At 42.2% G+C, this 17,766-nt stretch overlaps 1 protein-coding gene across 1 annotated transcript in view; it reads left to right on the forward strand.

Annotated features, from left to right (window-relative positions):
- The window catches only part of LOC114651767 (hepatocyte growth factor activator), an 88,724-nt gene extending 81,233 nt beyond the window's left edge, over positions 1-7,491 (forward strand). Inside the window, exons 14-15 of the mRNA XM_028801723.2 lie at positions 5,252-5,400; positions 6,932-7,491. Of these exons, the coding sequence (XP_028657556.1) occupies positions 5,252-5,400; positions 6,932-7,135 (353 nt within the window). The 3' untranslated portion in view covers positions 7,136-7,491. The remainder of the gene's footprint in view (positions 1-5,251; positions 5,401-6,931) is intronic.
- Positions 7,492-17,766: the final 10,275 nt, after the last annotated feature.

Here is a 17,766-nt window from a genome sequence, read left to right on the forward strand (position 1 = left end):
CCCGCCTGTCCGCAAAATGTGGAGCTGATGGACTGCACCTGGCCAAAGGAGAGAGGTACTGTGCTCTGTCTAATCCCCTGGTTGTTCCGAACAAGGGAGTGGTTTTGATTAATGGGCACTCGGTGGTGGCATTGTTCGACTCCGGGAGTAACATCACCATTGTTGCTCGCTGATTTATACTACCGTGACAGTGGGTATCCCAGCATGTGAGTGTAACGTGTGTGCATGGAAAGACCAAATCATACCAGTCCGCTAACTGTTACGTAACCTGGGAGGGTGAACCGAGATGGCTACTGGTGGCCGTGCTACCTGACCTGACCTTTCCAGTTATTCTAGGACAAGACTGGTCTGAAAACAATTGCGGTAGAAAAGTCACCACTCCTGCTGCCGGGTTGGGTTTAATTATGGACGGACAAGGCACTGTCCCCGTGGCTTCCACGCCGTGCACTTCGGCAATGAATGATGATGCAGGGGTCCGGGGGGATGACTTTTTGCTGACCCGGAAGTGCAACTAGAGTGGGTCGATGACAACCCTCCGGCTCCAACTGATCCCTTAAGTCACATGGACTATCAGTTTAAGTCCACGCCGGTGTCATTTAAAAGACAGCAATGGAATGATGACTCTCTAAAGTTTGCCCGGAATGCTATCGTTTCGATTGACGGCAATACGCCGGTTGCTCCCATACCACCGGGACCCTACTTCGTCTTAGAGAACGATCTGTTATATCAAGTCGCGGATCACGAAGGTGAGGTACGGAAGTTGTTGCAAGTCCCACGGGCCTAACGGCGGGAGGTCTGTGAACTGGCTCACGCCCACTTCCTTGGCGCCCACCACAGGGCCGAAAAAACGCTGGAGAGGATAAAGCTCCGGTTCCATTGGCCCGGGATTAATGAGGAGGTCCATCGTTTCTGTCAGTCATGTCTGGACTGTCAGAATACCCAGGAGGGACAGTGCTCCTCTCGTTCTGATTCTCCTTATTGACATCCCTTTTGAGAGGATCAGGGTCGATCTTGTAGGACCTCTGATGACTTCGACATGTGACCATAAATATATTCTAGTCATGGTTGATTACGCAACTTGGTACCCAGAGGTGGTTCCATTTTGCTCTGCTACTACAAAGAACGTCGCACGGAAATTGGTAGCCCTTTTCTCCCGAGTGGGTATACCTAAAGAAGTCCTCACGGACCAAGGTACACCCTTTACTTCGGATACATTCAGGGAGGTTGCCAAGTTACTCCACATTAAGCATCTGAAGATGTCTGTTTATCATCCCCAGACGGACGGGTTAGTGGAACGTTTAACCAAACCCTTAAACAGATGCTTCGCAAGGCAGTCGACGCGGACGGTAGGAACTGGGACCAACTTTTGCCTCTTGTCCTTTTTGCTTATCGGGAGGTACCTCAAGCCTCCACAGGTTTTTCCCCGTTTGAACTGTTGTATGGCTGCCAACCCCGGGCCATATTAGATATTGCCAAAGAAGGATGGGAAGGGGAGGCGCTTCCCTCCACCAATATTTTGGAATACGTCACGCAACTGCACGAATGGTTAGAGAAAATTCGACCTCTTCTAAAAGAGCACATGTTGAAAGCTCAAGCTGCGCAGGTGCAAAATTATAATCAAAACACCACCCTCCGGGAGTTTCAGCTGGGGGATCGTGTGATGGTACTCGTGCCTATTTCCCACTCCAAATATTAGCCCATTGGCAGGGCCCGTACGAGGTAAAAGAGATAAAGGGACTCGTCGATTATTTGGTGAAACAACGAAATCGTCGACCAAGCGAGAGGGTGTATCACGTCAACTTGCTGAAACCTTGGAGGGATCGGGAGGACCGCCCTCGCCTGGCGAACACCCTCTCCCTTTTCTCAGAAAAACCACTCCTTAACCTCGGCCCCAATTTGACGCCCCATCAGAGGCAGGAGCTGGAGAGTGCGATCCTGTCCATCCTGGAAGTAGTCAGTGAAATGCCAGGTCGTATCTCGCAGATTGAGCACGACATTGTGACAGACCCGGGGGTGGTGGTGAGGGAACGGTCTTATCGCCTCCCAGAAGCGAAACGGACCGAGGTGGAGCTGGAAGTCTAAAAGATGCTCGATATGGATGTTATCGAGGAGAGTCACAGCCCCTGGTCCAGTCCGATCGTCCTCGTTTCCAAGCCCGACGGCTCATGGAGATTCTGCAATGACTTTAGGCATCTCAACCAGGTCTCCAAATTTGACGCCTACCCCATGCTCCGAGTGGACGAGCTCATTGAGCGCTTGGGTATGGCTCATTATCTGACTACTCTTGACATGACTAAGGGATACTGGCAGATTCCCTTAATGGCATCCGCTAAAGAGAAAACAGCCTTCAACACCCCTATTGGACATTGGCAATATAAGGTCCTCCCATTTGGGCTGCACGGAGCCCCGGCGACCTTCCAGCGTCTGGTAGACAGAGTGCTGACGTAGTCATCTATTCCGGCACCTGGGAGGAACATATCTTGCAGGTTTACGCCATCCTCTTAACTCTAGCGAAGGCTGGCCTCCATATAAATCCGCGCAAATGTTTCTTTGAATTTAACGAGGCCAAATATTTGGGCTACCTGGTGGGCGGAGGACTGCTGAAACCACAATGTTCAAAAATTAAAGACATCCTGGAATTGCCCCGTCCGATAACCAAGAAACAGGTGCAAGCCTTCTTGGGGTTAGCGAGTTACTACCGCCGGTTTGTTCCCTGTTTCTCTGAGAGAGCCGCACCCTTGACAAATTTGATGAAGAAAAGGGCCCCTTTATATGTGGTATGGGATCACTTAACGGAACAAGCATTCAGTGACTTAAAGACGGCCCTGACCACGGCACCAATATTGAGAACTCCTGATTTTTCTCTCCCTTTTATCCTCCAGACCAATGCTTCAGACACAGGTCTAGGCGCCGTGCTGAGCCAGAGCATCGACAATGTCGAGCACCCCGTGAGTTACCTGAGCCGGAAACTGCTGGATCGGGAGACCAGATATGCTGCGGTGGAGCGGGAAGCCTTGGCCATCAAGTGGGCAGTAACGCATCTGAGGTACTACCTGTTAGGTCGGGAGTTTACTCTGGTGACGGACCATGCCACACTCCAGTGGATGGCTGTACACAAGGAGTCGAATCCCCGAGTTACCAGGTGGTTTTTGGACCTTCAGCCCTACAAGTTTGCCATCACTTATCGTTGGGGTAACCTGCAAGCCAACACTGATGCTCTCTCCCAGGTTTACAACCTCTCCGACACAATGGGTCTGGGCTGAGGGGTGGGTCATGTCACGCACGCCTGCTTGGGGAGCCAGGAAAAAAACCCGACGAGCAGCGTAACACATCCTGCCAGGGGATTAAGGCGGGGTACTAACCTTTCTTTCTCTTGTTCCCACAGAAAATCAGAAACAACGCCGCCATAACTCTCCCCGGACGCGCTAAAACCACGATCTGCCACTTCCGCATTCCATCCCTTCCTCTGGTCTCGCCTCAATGACGTCACAGCTCCCATAACCCACTTCGGTTCCTCCCAGCATTCCAGTCATCAGTTTCCGGTCCCTCCTTATTTAAGTTCCCCCTATGCAAAAGGACAGGGTTCTTTGTAATGACCAGATGTCAAAACATTAACCGTATTTTTTGTTTATTAATAATTTCTGTATAGTATACGGGGCTGGAAATCCCAAACCTTTGTACGTTTCCTGTCTCGTTATTACAAGGGTTAAGGAAAGTGCTAAGCTTTAAGCATGAAGAAATTGACTATTAGAACCAGGCTGGTTAGTTCTGTCATCAAAGCTCATTTCCATGTACAGTAATCCCTCGCTATATCGCGCTTCGACTTTTGTAGCTTCACTCTATCGTGGATTTTATATGTAAGCATATTTAAATATACTGTATATCGCGGATTTTTTGCTGGTTCGCGGATTTCTGCGGACAATGGGTCTTTTAATTTCTGGTACATGCTTCCTCAGTTGGTTTGCCCAGTTGATTTCATACAAGGGACGCTATTGGCAGATGGCTGAGAAGCTACCCAACCAGAGCGCGTATTACGTATTAAATAAAACTCCTCAAATATATTGTGAGCACAGGGGCTGTTCGCACCCCTAGAGGATATGGCCGCTCCTCAAAAAACGCTGAAAGATTACCTTCACATTGCTCTCTTCCTTGCTGGGCTTACTTACATGTGGCTGCTTTGTCAAGCGATATGCTTCCTGCACAGTGCTTCGCATACTTAAAAGATCAAACAGCACGTATTGCTTTTTGATTGTTTGTTTTTCTCTGTCTCTCTCACTCTCTCTGACATTCTCTGCTCCTGACGGAGGGGGTGTGAGCAGAGGGGCTGTTCGCACACTGGCCTAGAGGATACGGACGCTCCTCTAAAAAATGCTGAAAGACTACCTTTACATTGCTGCCTTCCTTGTAGCTGCTTTGTCCGGCGGTGCTTCACATACTTAAAAGCCAAACAGCCCTATTGATTTTTGATTGTTTGCTTTTCTCTCTCTCTCTCTCTCTCTGACATTCTCTGCTCCTGACGCGCACTCCTTTGAAGAGGAAGATATGTTTACATTAATTGTGAGACGGAACTGTCATCTCTGTCTTGTCATGGAGCACGTTTAAACTTTTGAAAAAGAGACAAATGTTTGTTTGCAGTGTTTGAATAACGTTCCTGTCTCTCTACAACCTCTTGTGTTTCTGTGCAAATCTGTGACCCAAGCATGACAATATAAAAATAACCATATAAACATATGGATTCTACTTCGCGGATTTTCACCTTTCGCGGGGGGTCCTGGAACCCAACCCCCGCGATCGAGGAGGGATTACTGTAGTCACGTTCTTGTAATAACTGTGGTAACCACTGTGCTAAACAGTTATGTATAAGCTGCCATATCACCATTATTGTAATTTGTCTGTGATCTGAACATTTTCAGGCAAGGAAGATAGAAGTTTTAAAATAACATAATTACATTCACTGAGCACAGTGCCAGAAAATGGTGAAGTATTGCATGCTGATTAGAAAATATAAGTAAGAATTTAAAAGTACTGTGTACAGGTAATAATAATGACTCTATAAAGCTATAAACATAAAGTGCATCATTTAAGAACCTGGATTTTTAAAATGATACTTAATGCACACACTGCTCTGTTTTCAGTATTATTGTAGCACTTTGAATATAAAAGGTTTATTTTGTGGAGGAAATATATAAAGTGTCCTATAATAGCTAATCAAATATAAATATACTTTTGTTTTCTTCATTTTCCTTTTAAGGTGCACAGACCTATGAAAATCACCTACAAGAAACTGTAGTTCCTATAATTTCTTCCAAACATTGTAGCAGTCCAGAAGTCTATGGTAATGCCATCACTGAAAATATGTTATGTGCGGGACATCTTGACTGCAGGAGAGATGCCTGCCAGGTAAGTTTAGTGAAAATAATATAATGTATGCTGAATTAACTGTTTATATACCTAGAAAAAAAATTATACCAGTAAACCAGAAGTTCAGTATAAGTGAGATGATTAAATCAGTATATATTCTAACTATATGAAATGGCACATCTATCTATCTATCTATCTATCTATCTATCTATCTATCTATCTATCTATCTATCTATCTATCTATCTATCTATCTATCTATCTATCTATCTAGACCAAATGTGCTGCCAACCAAGGTTGAATATTACAGGAACATAAAAATGAACAGAGAAAATATCCACATATGAATGCAATTTGTTATCCTCACATCTCATCTATCTGCTTTTCAAAAAGGTTTATTTGTAGATGGGTTCATGGCTGCCATAGTGGAATGCAGTGGTTTTCTGATTACCTGGTGTCTTTCAGATGTTGCTCTTCTTGTGCCAAGGGGCCTAGTTTCTCCACAAAAATACATCCCACATCATTCTACTATCATTATCATCTTCCATTGTTGAAGCATACCATGCTTAGTTCAAAGACATTAAAACCCTTAGCCTTGCCTTTTTCTCCCTCTCCATTAAACACTAGCACTTACTATTTCACATACTTGTCAAAAAGTAGGTATAACCATGAAATATTTTTTAAAAATAGATTTGATATTCTTTTAAACAGTACCTTTAAATAACACCTTAAATTTAAATTTGCAATAATATATTCAATATAAAATGAACAGATATGCCTTTTCCATTTGTGGAAACATTAAGTCCTCCCTTGACTCTAATAGCTGGAATTGTCCCCTTTGGCAGAAACAACTTCAATTAGGTGTTTCCTATCGACTGCGGAAAAGTTTTTCTCACTACTCCATGCAGAATTATTTAATCTGTGAGATGTTTGAGGGGTGTTTTGTGTGCACATCCCATTTTAAATCCCCCATAGAAGCTTGATAGGATTCAGATCCAGGCTATGACATGCCCATTTCAGAACCATCCATTTCTTTCTTTTCAGCCATTCCTTATCAGGGGTGCGATCGCTATACTTCACGACCAGAGAGGGAAGTGGACAATGTTCGAAAGATATATTAGCATTAAAAATATTCGGTCTTCAACCCCTCTTTCCCCATCTCCATGCCTTGAAAGAAACTGAGATGATAGTTAAACTGATTAAATATGCAAGTGTACTGTATTGTAATCCAGAATCTAGTGTTTATACATGTACATGAAAGGTGACTGGGTATTCGTTTTGTGATCCCTTTTACCCCAGACACCCTCCCCAACCTCCCTACCCACAGCTGCCAAACACTTAACCTCTGGTACGATACACACACAAAAAGACAAGGAAATCAAAAAAAAAAATGATTAAGCATAGTCTGTGTGAAATAACGATGAATCTGGTCTTACAGTTGTATGATGTTGGAAAAAATAGACAGCAGTTATAACACTGCTTAATAATCTTTATTTCTTTGATGTAGTTAATTTCTCTACAAAAAAACATTTCATTGTTGTTTGTTCAATTTTTTTTCTTTTAAAACTCCAGGGAGATTCAGGGGGACCACTGGCATGTGAACAGAATGATATCTTTTACTTGCATGGAATCATCAGCTGGGGGGATGGCTGTGCCAGATCAAACAAACCAGGGGTGTACACCAGAGTCTCCAGATATATGGACTGGATTAAAAGTAGCATAAAACCAAAGCCTAAAGCCAACGAGGAACAAATGCAACAAATTCCGCTGAAGTGATTTGTACAGTAGTTAGAATTTGTGTGCATTGCATGGATGTAACAAAACCTTTCAAACTCATCTTAAATTGTTGATGTCATGTATTTACCTGTTTTAAAACCACAAAACTGCAGTTGTATGTTAAAAGAAAATATCTGCAATTTTGCTTAGATTTTTTATTTTAGTTAAATGCCTTTATTTTGTTTTGTGTTTGTAACAGAAAAATGCATGTTTTAAGGTGGATGTTTCTTTTGTTGTCAATTTACGAACAAGTACCATATTTTTATCAGAAAAAAATGGGGAAATCAAAAGGTGTCATGCATAAGATAAATCAGTCAGTCCATTGATTGGTAAATTCCTATAAAAAGTGAACAAACCTTGTTGGCAATTTCATTCCAAAAGATGGCGCATCACAAACATTTTGGTAATAAAATGCATTACATTTGCCATTCATACAGGTGGCACATCACAAACCTTAACACTACTTTATGAATCCCATACCAAATGGCATATAACGGAGACAATAACTCAATAATATCAGAAGTAGTTATTCGGTATCTTACTCCTGAATTTCTGATGTGTGAAATGCAACACATATTTCTAGACTATGTTTACACTGCTTATTTAGTCAGTAAATCACAATTTTCTTTTTAAAATGATTAAACTGACATTATATTTCAGGAGATTGCCTGTTGTGCAATTTGGGCATGAAAAGGAATGAGCATGCATTGTCCAGATAGGGGACATCCTGAAGACACTGTGTATTCTAGTTACATAAAGGAACTGGTCAAGATGTTTTGTTAATCTTCTAGTAGCTAAGGCACAAATATGAGTTGCTATCCTTCCATGTCAACATTTTCAGCAAGACATGCAAGATTTTCACATCTCTACCCCTCAACATACATTTCTTTCTTTGACACTCTATAAAATAGCACTGACATGATTGGCATAATATCATACTTAGATTATATTTGTTTCAACTTCTTAAAAATGAAAAACACAAAATGGATAACTTGAATGTTGTTGAAGGTCAAAAAGTCCAAACTCAAACAAATGATTTGGAATTCTCCTCTGGTCAGTGTTGTCTTAATCATATTAAGTGTGTTGTGGCACGCAGCTGGGGGTGGTACCCAGCCTGGACACCCAGGAGGACCGGAGGAGGGTTTGTGCCTCCTCCAGACCACGAGGGAGCGACCACCCTCGTTGCTTTGGGGTCCACGGGTACAGAGCTGTGAAGCTCAACCCTATAGGAGGCCGTGGTCACCGCCAGGGGGCGCCCTGATACCTTGGCAGCCCTGGACCTCAGCACTTCCGCCACACCTGGAAGTGCTGGGGTGAAGAGAAGCAGGGACACCTGGAGTGCTTCCAGGGATGCAGCCGGCACTTCCGCCACACTGGGGAGTGTCAGTGGAGGATTGCCGGGAAACAACAGGAGCACATCTGGGGGACAATAAAAGGGGCCGCCTCCCTTCATTCGAGGCTGGAGTCGGGTGGAAAAGGACGAGGTCTGGGAGAGGAAAGAGGTGGCCTGAAGAGAGGAAAGGCATTGTGTGTTGGCCTGGACTTGTGGGGTGATTGGTGCTGCGGCACTGGGTTGTGCACTTTAATATTTGTACGTATTGCAAAATAAATGTGTGTTGGGTGACATAACGATGTCTGTCTGTCTGTGTCCGGGCTGCTTCCCATAGTGTATATAAGCACAAGGAACTCCAGCTTCCTTATTACATTTTGCCTGAAGAAGGGGCCTGAGCTGCCTTAAAAGTTTGCATATTGTAATCTACTCGGTTAGCCAATAAAATATGTCATTTTGCTTTACTTCTCATTGCAGCTATTATATTTAAAAAATAAATTAGTTAGTTTGGTCCTCCCCACTCCTTGGCACACTGGGCAGCATGTGCTCTCCTATGGACTCGATCAGCTGCAGCGAGTTCATCTTCATCCAGTGGTAGGTCGACAATTTTCAGGTCCCCCAAAAGAGTTGAGCTCTTAAGTGGTACATGCCCTGCCTGGATTTATGTCCTCTTTGTTGGTATCTAGTGCATGGTGAGCTTTAGAATGTGTTTAGTGGGAAGACGTAACATATATCCAGCTAAGCACATTCTGTGTTCTGTAACGATGTCTTCCAGTGATCTCAGGCCACTTTGCTTCAGCATTTCATCAATTGTAACATTTTCTCTGTATGAGATGCTGTGTATTTGTCGGAGGCACTGCCAGTGAAAGACTTTGAGCTTGTGAGCAATCTGTTTCATGTTCCTCCAGGTTTCACTGGCACAGGTAGCAGTTGGGATGACAATCATCATGTACAGTCGTATTTTTAATGCTGTACTAACAGATGTGTATAACCAGATGTGGTTTAAACGCTGGAACACACCAGTCACCTTATCATGTCCCTTTCCACGTTACTGTTATTTGCACCCTTGATTTATGGTTAACTCACATGACCTTAGACTTATCTGAGCTGATGATTAAGCCGACTCTCCCTGCTCCATGGTTTGTGTTCATAGCTTGTAGTGCAGTTTTAGCTAAGGCCAATAGTACTATGTCATCAGCAAAATCAAGATCTGTGAGTCGCTTGGCCTTTGTCCACTGGATAGCACCTCATGTGTCTGTCATTGCCCTCCTCATAATGAAATCCATGACAAAGAGGAGCGGAAATGGTGAAAGAATGCAACCTTGCCGTACACTGGTTTCAATAGCAATGAAGTTGGTAAAATATTCCTGTCTTTATATAGCAGTTGGAGTTGAAATATAAATTCCTGAAGATGTTGACATATTGCATGGGGATTCCATAGGATCGCACCACTTCCCCATAGTAACATTAGGTAGATGCTATTGAAGGCCTTTTTGAAATCAATTAACTTTTATACAAGTGGCTATTGAAATTCAACACATTGTTCAACGATGTTCTGTAATGTTGAGATATGTTCAATACATGAGTGCCCTGTGTGAAACCCTGCTGTTCCTCGCACACCAGCTGGTTCACAGCATCCCATAGGTATTGCAGCAGTACATTGCAGAAGACCTTGTTTGGAACAGAGAGTATTGTGATACCTTGCCATTTATTACAAGCAGAAAGTTTGCCTTTCTCTGATAGCTTGACTATCATAACCTATCTGCCAGTCGCAGCAGACCTGTTGAACTTGCCAACACTTTCTGAACAAATTGGCAAGCATAGTTACTAAATCGTCTCCACCACCCTTCAATAGTTCTGGTGCAATCTCGTTGAGTCCAGGAGCCTTACTGTTTTTCAGTAAGTGAATGGCCGCTTTTATTTCTTTGGCTGTGATCATGTCCATATGGCAATGGTGGACAGTTTTGTTAGTATAAATGTGTAGATATAAAATTTGCCACTTAGCACACATTTCCTTTAATGGTTTTTCGACTTGGTGATCAAAATTGTGTTTGGTTTTACTTATTTATTAACTCTGCTTAGGCTACTATAACTAGAAAGAATCTGCTCATCTCTGTATCGTTAACCTGTAATCTCAAACACCTTTTTTCATGCTATGCTGAATTTTTAAACAACAATTACAGGTTAAGGGCGGCACGGTGGCGCAGTGGGTAGCGCTGCTGCCTCGCAGTTAGGAGACCTGGGTTCGCTTCCCAGGTCCTCCCTGCGTGGAGTCTGCATGTTCTCCCCGTGTCTGCGTGGGTTTCCTCCCACAGTCCAAAGACATGCAGGTTAGGTGGATTGGCGATTCTAAATTGGCCCAAGTGTGTGCTTGGTGTGTGGGTGTGTCTATATGTGTCCTGCGGTGGGTTGGCACCCTGCCCAGGATTGGTTCCTGCCTTGTGCCCTGTGTTGGCTGGGATTGGCTCCAGCAGACCCCCGTGACCCTGTGTTCGGATTCAGCGGGTTGGAAAATGGATGGATGGATGGATTACAGGTTAATAAATGCTAGTCTATATTTGTTTATCTTTATAGTTTTAAGTGCTGATCTTAACTTGCCTTTAAACCTTTTGCAATGAAACCAGGCACAGGTTTGTCATTGTGTAGCTTTTGCTTCTTCAACTCATAAGTAATAATATTTTATAGTTATTTTTATATATTATCTTAAACCTGTTGGGCAGCACGGTGGCGCAGTGGATAGCGATGCTGCCTCACAGTTAGGAGACCCGGGTTTGCTTCCCAGGTCCTTCCTGCGTGGAGTTTGCATGTTCTCCCCGTGTTTACGTGGGTTTCCTCCAGGTACTCCGGTTTCCTCCCACAGTCCACAGACATACAGGTTAGGTGCATTGGCGATTCTAAATTGTCCCTAGTGTGTGCTTCTTGTGTGGATGTGTGTGTGTGTGCCCTGCGGTGGGCTGGTGCACTGCCTGGGGTTTGTTTCCTGCCTTGCGCCCTGTGTTGGCTGAGATTGGCTCCTGCAGACCCCATGTGACCCTGTAGTTAGGATATAGCGGGTTGGATAATGGACCATTTTTTATGAGCCTGCAAAGTGTGAATGGTGGATATCATAAGAAGAGTTGCAACAGCTTTTAAAAACTGTATATGTTACAAAGCAATATTGCTGAGGATATTCAATGAGTCAAGAATAAAAAACTGTCAGCTATTTTATTTTCTATACTTGATATTTTCAGTTAGTTCACTCACATGATTTTCAGCTGTTTTATTTTCTACTGAGAAAAAAAAGAAAGAAAAATTAACCAAATTAACCAATACAACATTTATGACCTCCTGAAATATTAGTATAGTGTGAGCTGGTGGGCTGATCGCACCCCTACAGGTTAAAAAAAAGACGCTGAAAGACTACCTTCACATTGCTCCCTTGCTTGCCGGGCTTAGGCTGATCTATCGCGCGATCCGTGCGGTACTTCACAGACTTAAAATTCCGAACAGCACCTGTTGATTTTTGATTGATTGTTTGCCTTTCTCTCTATCTGTCCTTCCCTGCTTGTGATGCGCACTCATTTGAAGAGGAAGATATGTTTGCATTCTTTTAACTGTGAGACGTAACTGTTATCTCCATCTTGTCAAGGAGCACTTTTAAACTTTTGAAAAAGAGACATGTTTGTTTGCAGTGTTTGAATAAAGTTCCTGTCTCTACAACCTCCTGTGTTTCTGTGCAAATCTGTGACTCAAGTGTGACAATAGAAAAGGATTAGTCCCAGATTAGCTACAGTAGTAGCACTGTTTGTATCTTATTGAATTTTATGTTCTGCTTTTATGTTATCCTCAGTTATCTGATGTACTATCCAGATTGCACTCTGTATACCTACTATTATTATGCATAAATACAGTAAAATGTAGTTTCCTTCTATAGTGATATGTTTAGGCTCTCAGTAATGCCATTTATGATTGAGTGAACTGTGGGACTATATAACATAATGACTGGCTGACCATTAAGTGCTCTTTCTAGCCACACTATAAGGTTAGATGATGAAGATGCTCCTGTACTTGAATAACTTTGTTTTCTTGTCACACTAAGAATTCACATGTATGGGAAAAGTTATCTTAGAACTCTTTTTTGTTTATTCAGTTAAATAATACCACCTTTTCTTTAATAATTTGCCTCATACCAGAGAACTAAAATAACAAGGCAAGTAAAACATAATTCTATTACTCTCTCGGTTGATAAAAAGAAAGGGGTGCTCAGACCGCACAGAAGGTTGAAATGATTGATTATGCCATGTATATATTTTGCTCATTACACTTTACTATTTCCAACTTAGCTAATTTAAAATGATCAAAATGCCCATATCTTTGAAATGGTAATAAAGAGTAACTTTTACATTAAGCCCCTGTGAGTGGTTTTGACAGGTTTACATAGAATAAATATCCAAGATGCACAGCTATAATAGAGTGAAACCAAGAAAAAAAAAACGAATGTGATAAAGTTTAAATCATGTTACAATTTAATTCAATTTTTTGCTGGAGTCTCTCCATGTTTAGCTTTGATTTTTGTCTCTTAGTATGGTTTTGAGTGTGACAAATTCAAATTTGCCATTAGTTTTTGCCTTTGAAATTATGGTATTTAAAGTGGATAAAATTATTTTACTCCATTTTCAATTCCATTTTCCTTTATTTATGGGTGCTGCCATTCTATGATTGGTGTAGTTAAGATGTGGACCCTGGTTGTCAAGGGTTATCATCTTGGAAGTCAAGGTGTGATGTCAGAAGTGCGACAGGTTAAAACATTGGTGATAACGTACTATCCGAGATTGCAAATATTCACATAAAAAAACCTCTTTATTTACAGACGTTTCTCTTACCTTCTCTTTTCTCTAACTTTTTCTGGTTATGACATTTAAGGCACAATTCTTTGACTTTGATTATATTTTGCATTTTAGGCTTTGGTGTTTCTTTGTGTGACCTTTTCTTCATATTCAACAATGCCTCTTATCATGATCCTTTGAACTTGTATTGTTATTTTGAATCTCTTACTATTACAAAAAAATCTGTCATAAAGGCTAATTACAGTCTTCTTCTTTTGGCTGCTCCCGTTAAGGGTTGCCACAGCGGATCATCTTTTTCCATATCTTCCTGTCTTCTGCATCTTGCTCTGTCACACCCACCACCTGCATGTCCTCTCGCGCCACATTCATAAACCTCCTCTTAGGCCTTCCTCTTTTACTCTTGCCTGGCAGCTCTATCTTTAAAATCCTTTTCCCAATATACCCAGCATCTCTCCTCTGCACATGACCAAACCAACGCAATCTCTCATCTCTGACTTTGTCTCCCAACCGTCCAACCTGAGCTGACCCTCTAATGTACTCATTTGTAATCCTGTCCATCCTCGTCACAACCAATGTAAATCTTAGCATCTTTAACTCTGCAACCTCCAGCTCTATCTCCTGCTTTCTGGTCAGTGCCACCGTCTCCTACCCATATAACATAGCTGGTATCACTACCGTCCTGTAGACCTTCATCTTTCACTCTTGCTGATAACTGTCTGTCACAATTTACTCCTGACACTCTCCTCCACCCATTCTACCATGCCTGCACTCTCTTTTTCACATCTCCTCCACAATCCCCATTACTCTATAATGTTGATCCCAAGTATTTGAACTCATCCACCTTCAACAACTCTACTCCCTGCATCCTCACCATTCCACTGACCTTCCTCTCATTCATATACATGCATTCTGTCTTGTTCCTACTGACCTTCATTCCTCTCCTCTCTAGGGCATATCTCCACTTCTCCTGGTTCTCCTCAATCTGCACCCTACTCTCGCTACAGATCACAATGTCATCAGCAAATCCATGGTGACTCCTGTCTAATCTCATCTGTCAACCTGTCCATCACCATTGCAAATAAGAAAGGGCTCAGAGTCGATCCCTGATGTAATCCGACCTCCACGTTGAATGCATCTGTCACTCCTACTGCAGACCTCACCATTGTCACACTTCCCTTGTACATATCCTGTGCCACTCTTACATACTTTTCTACCACTCCCGACTTCCTCATACAATACCACATCTTCTCTCAAGGGACCCTGTCATACAGTTAGGTCCATAAATATTTGGACAAAGACAACTTTTTTCTAATTTTGGTTCTGTACATTACCACAATGAGTTTTAAATGAAACAAGTCAGATGCAGCTGAAGTGCAGACTTTCAGCTTTAATTCAGTGGGGTGAACAAAACGATTGCATAAAAATGTGAGGCAACTAAAGCATTTTTTTAACCCAGCATCTGGGGCCTCATGTATAACGCCGTGCGTAGAACTCACACTATAACATGGCGTAAGCACAAAAGCGGGATTGTGCGTACGCACAGAAAAATCCAGATGCAGGAATCTGTGCGCACGCATACTTTCACGTTCTTCTACTACATAAATCCCGATTTGCGTGAAAAGTAACGCACGTGCACGCGCCTTCTGTCCCGCCCCAACTCCTCCCAGAATTACGCCTCTTTGAATATGCAAATCAATATAAATAGCCTTCTGTGAAAAGACAATGGGAAAAGCACGGGAGAAAATATAAGAATTTCAGCGAATACCAAGTGGAGGCAAATGAAAAACGTACTATTTGTTGGTTTAAACAGTGGTATAATCAACAAAAGGAAGCTGATCGAGTGACAGTGTGTCGGAGAAACTCGAAGGCTCAACTTCACAAAGTCGCACAGTGCCCGAAATAAAAAAGAAATCACATATCAAAGTCGCCGTGAAAAAGCGAGTCGTAGCCCACCATCTGAGTGTCATATGAAAGCTTATTAGGGTACAGACAAAAAAAAAGGCACACAGTGGGGAAAAAAGCACGAAATGTCAACTTTAATCTCGAAATTTCCACTTTAATCACGTAGTTTATTTTGCCATTAAAGTAGAACATCTTAAACTTCATCTTAAAATCGTTTAATTTACTAGTTTCTCAAATCCTATTGTAACTAAAGTGGCATGTTAAATGCTTTGTTCTGTATTTGATCTTCTATGTGCTCTATGTGTATGAATCACTACCTGCTTTTTAAACGGGCTTTCTCTTTCTCCGACGGGACACATACTCCATTACATTCTTGATATTACAGCTCTCTGAATAATTAAAATACTGAGATGTATACGTGATATCTTTTTCATGATGATAGGAATGAAAGCATGTTATTAAACATGGGAACACGGTGGCGCAGTGCTTGTTCATGTCTCACGCAAGAGGCTTGCTGCGCCATGCGCAACCTTCAGTTAAATAATTTATCACAGCAGTACTGTCTCTTTCAAACGTACTAACCTCCAATTCCTGTCCTTACTTTTCTTTCTCCAAAAACTCAATCGCCACACAATAAGCTATGTAATAGACGTGAAGCCATCTGTAAGCTTAGAACTTCGATTCTTCAAAACTTTTAAGGAACATTGAAATATCTTAGTAGTACATGTTTAATTATTATATCCGTCTATCTTTCCAGTGTCGCGTCAGCACCAGCAATAATACAGCGCAAGGCAGGAACAATTACTGAACTAGCTAGCGCTGCGGCACCGTGTCCTCACATGTTTAATTATTAACAATACAGATTATTTAAATGAAGTTAAAGTTTTATCTGTATAATATAATCAACATGTTTTGCTGCATTTCGTCTTAGAAATGAATACCGTCATCACATGTAAATACGCGCTTTATAAAGTGGCGCAGGTTGTGCAATATTATAACTGTAGTGCAAGTTTACAGTGGGGTAATTGTACTTATAAGTCCAAATATTTCTACAAGGAGCACTTGATGGACTGATTTAGTGTGTTTAGAGTTCTTGGGATGAAACTGTTTCTAAACCGCGAAGTCCGTACAGGGACTAAAGCGTTTGCTGTGGCTCAGGCAGCATCTGCTTCATGCTGTGTACCGATAATTCTCTTTCCAATCAGCTGCTGCTGTGATTTCCCACTCAGATACAGTAATATAAATACTCCGAGTGGTGCAGTGAGAGTAATGTGGAAAAAGATGATCTGCTGTGGCAGCCCTTAACGGGATCAGCTGAAAGAAGATGCAGTGAGAGTTACAACGCTAAAGCAGTTATGGTATTTGGAATACTATGGCTATTCCCTGGACCATTATATTGCTACAGGTTAATTACAATCAGATGCATTACACTAATAAACAATATGCAGTTAATTTCAGTGTATTTATAAAGCCGCGCCAGGAATGTGGATTTAAGAAAGAAAGAGTGATCACACAGGAACAGTAGCACTGCTTTGACACTGGGTGCCGCCAGTCTGCAAAACCGGGCGGATAAATTGCGTACGCCAAGGAATGAGTTACCGTGGAAATGTGCGTGGCTTTACGCCAAGTTTAGGTTTTATACATCGCGATTTGAGCGTGCAAAGGTTCGTACGCAACATTTCTGTGCGTACGCACCGTTTATACATGAGGCCCCTGGTGATGTCCATGAGTTCAAGACTTCAGGCTGTCATTGCCAGCAAAGGGTTTTCAACCAAGTATTTGAAATGAACATTTTATTTCCAGTTATTTAATTTGTCCAATTACTTTTGAGCCCCTGAAATGAAGGGATTGTGTTAAAAAAATGCTTTAGTTGCCTCACATTTTTATGCAATCGTTTTGTTCACCCCACTGAATTAAAGCTGAAAGTCTGCACTTCAACTGCATCTGAGTTGTTTCATTTAAATTCCATTGTGGTAATGTACAGAACCAAAATTAGAAAAAAGTTGTCTCTGTCCAAATATTTATGGACCTAACTGTATGCTTTCTCCAGGTCCACAAAGACACAATGCAACTCCTTCTAGCCTTCTCTATACTTCTCCATCAACACCCTCAGAGCAAACATTGCATCTGTGGTGCTCTTTCCTGGCATGAAAACATACTGCTGCTCACTAATCATCACCTCACTTCTTAACCTAGCTTCCACTACTCTTTCCCATAACTTCATGCTGTGGCTCATCAGTTTTATCCTCCTGTAGTTACTACAGTCCTGCACATCCCCCTTATTCTTAAATATTGGCACCAGTACACTTCTTCTCCAATCCTCTCACTTTCCAAGATCCCATTAAACAATCTGGTTAAAAACTCCACTGCCATCTCTCCTAAACACCTCCATGCTTCCAGAGGTATGTCATCTGGACCAACGGCTTTTCCATTCTTCATCTTCTTCATAGCTGTCCTTACTTCTTCCTTGCTAATCTGTTGCACTTCCTGATTCACTATCTCCACGTCATCCAACCTCTTCTCTTTCTCTCGTTCTCTTCATTCATAAGCCTCTCAAAATACTCTTTCCATCT

The sequence above is a fragment of the Erpetoichthys calabaricus genome, chromosome 5 (genome assembly GCF_900747795.2).
Source record: "Erpetoichthys calabaricus chromosome 5, fErpCal1.3, whole genome shotgun sequence".
Taxonomy (NCBI): domain Eukaryota; kingdom Metazoa; phylum Chordata; class Cladistia; order Polypteriformes; family Polypteridae; genus Erpetoichthys; species Erpetoichthys calabaricus.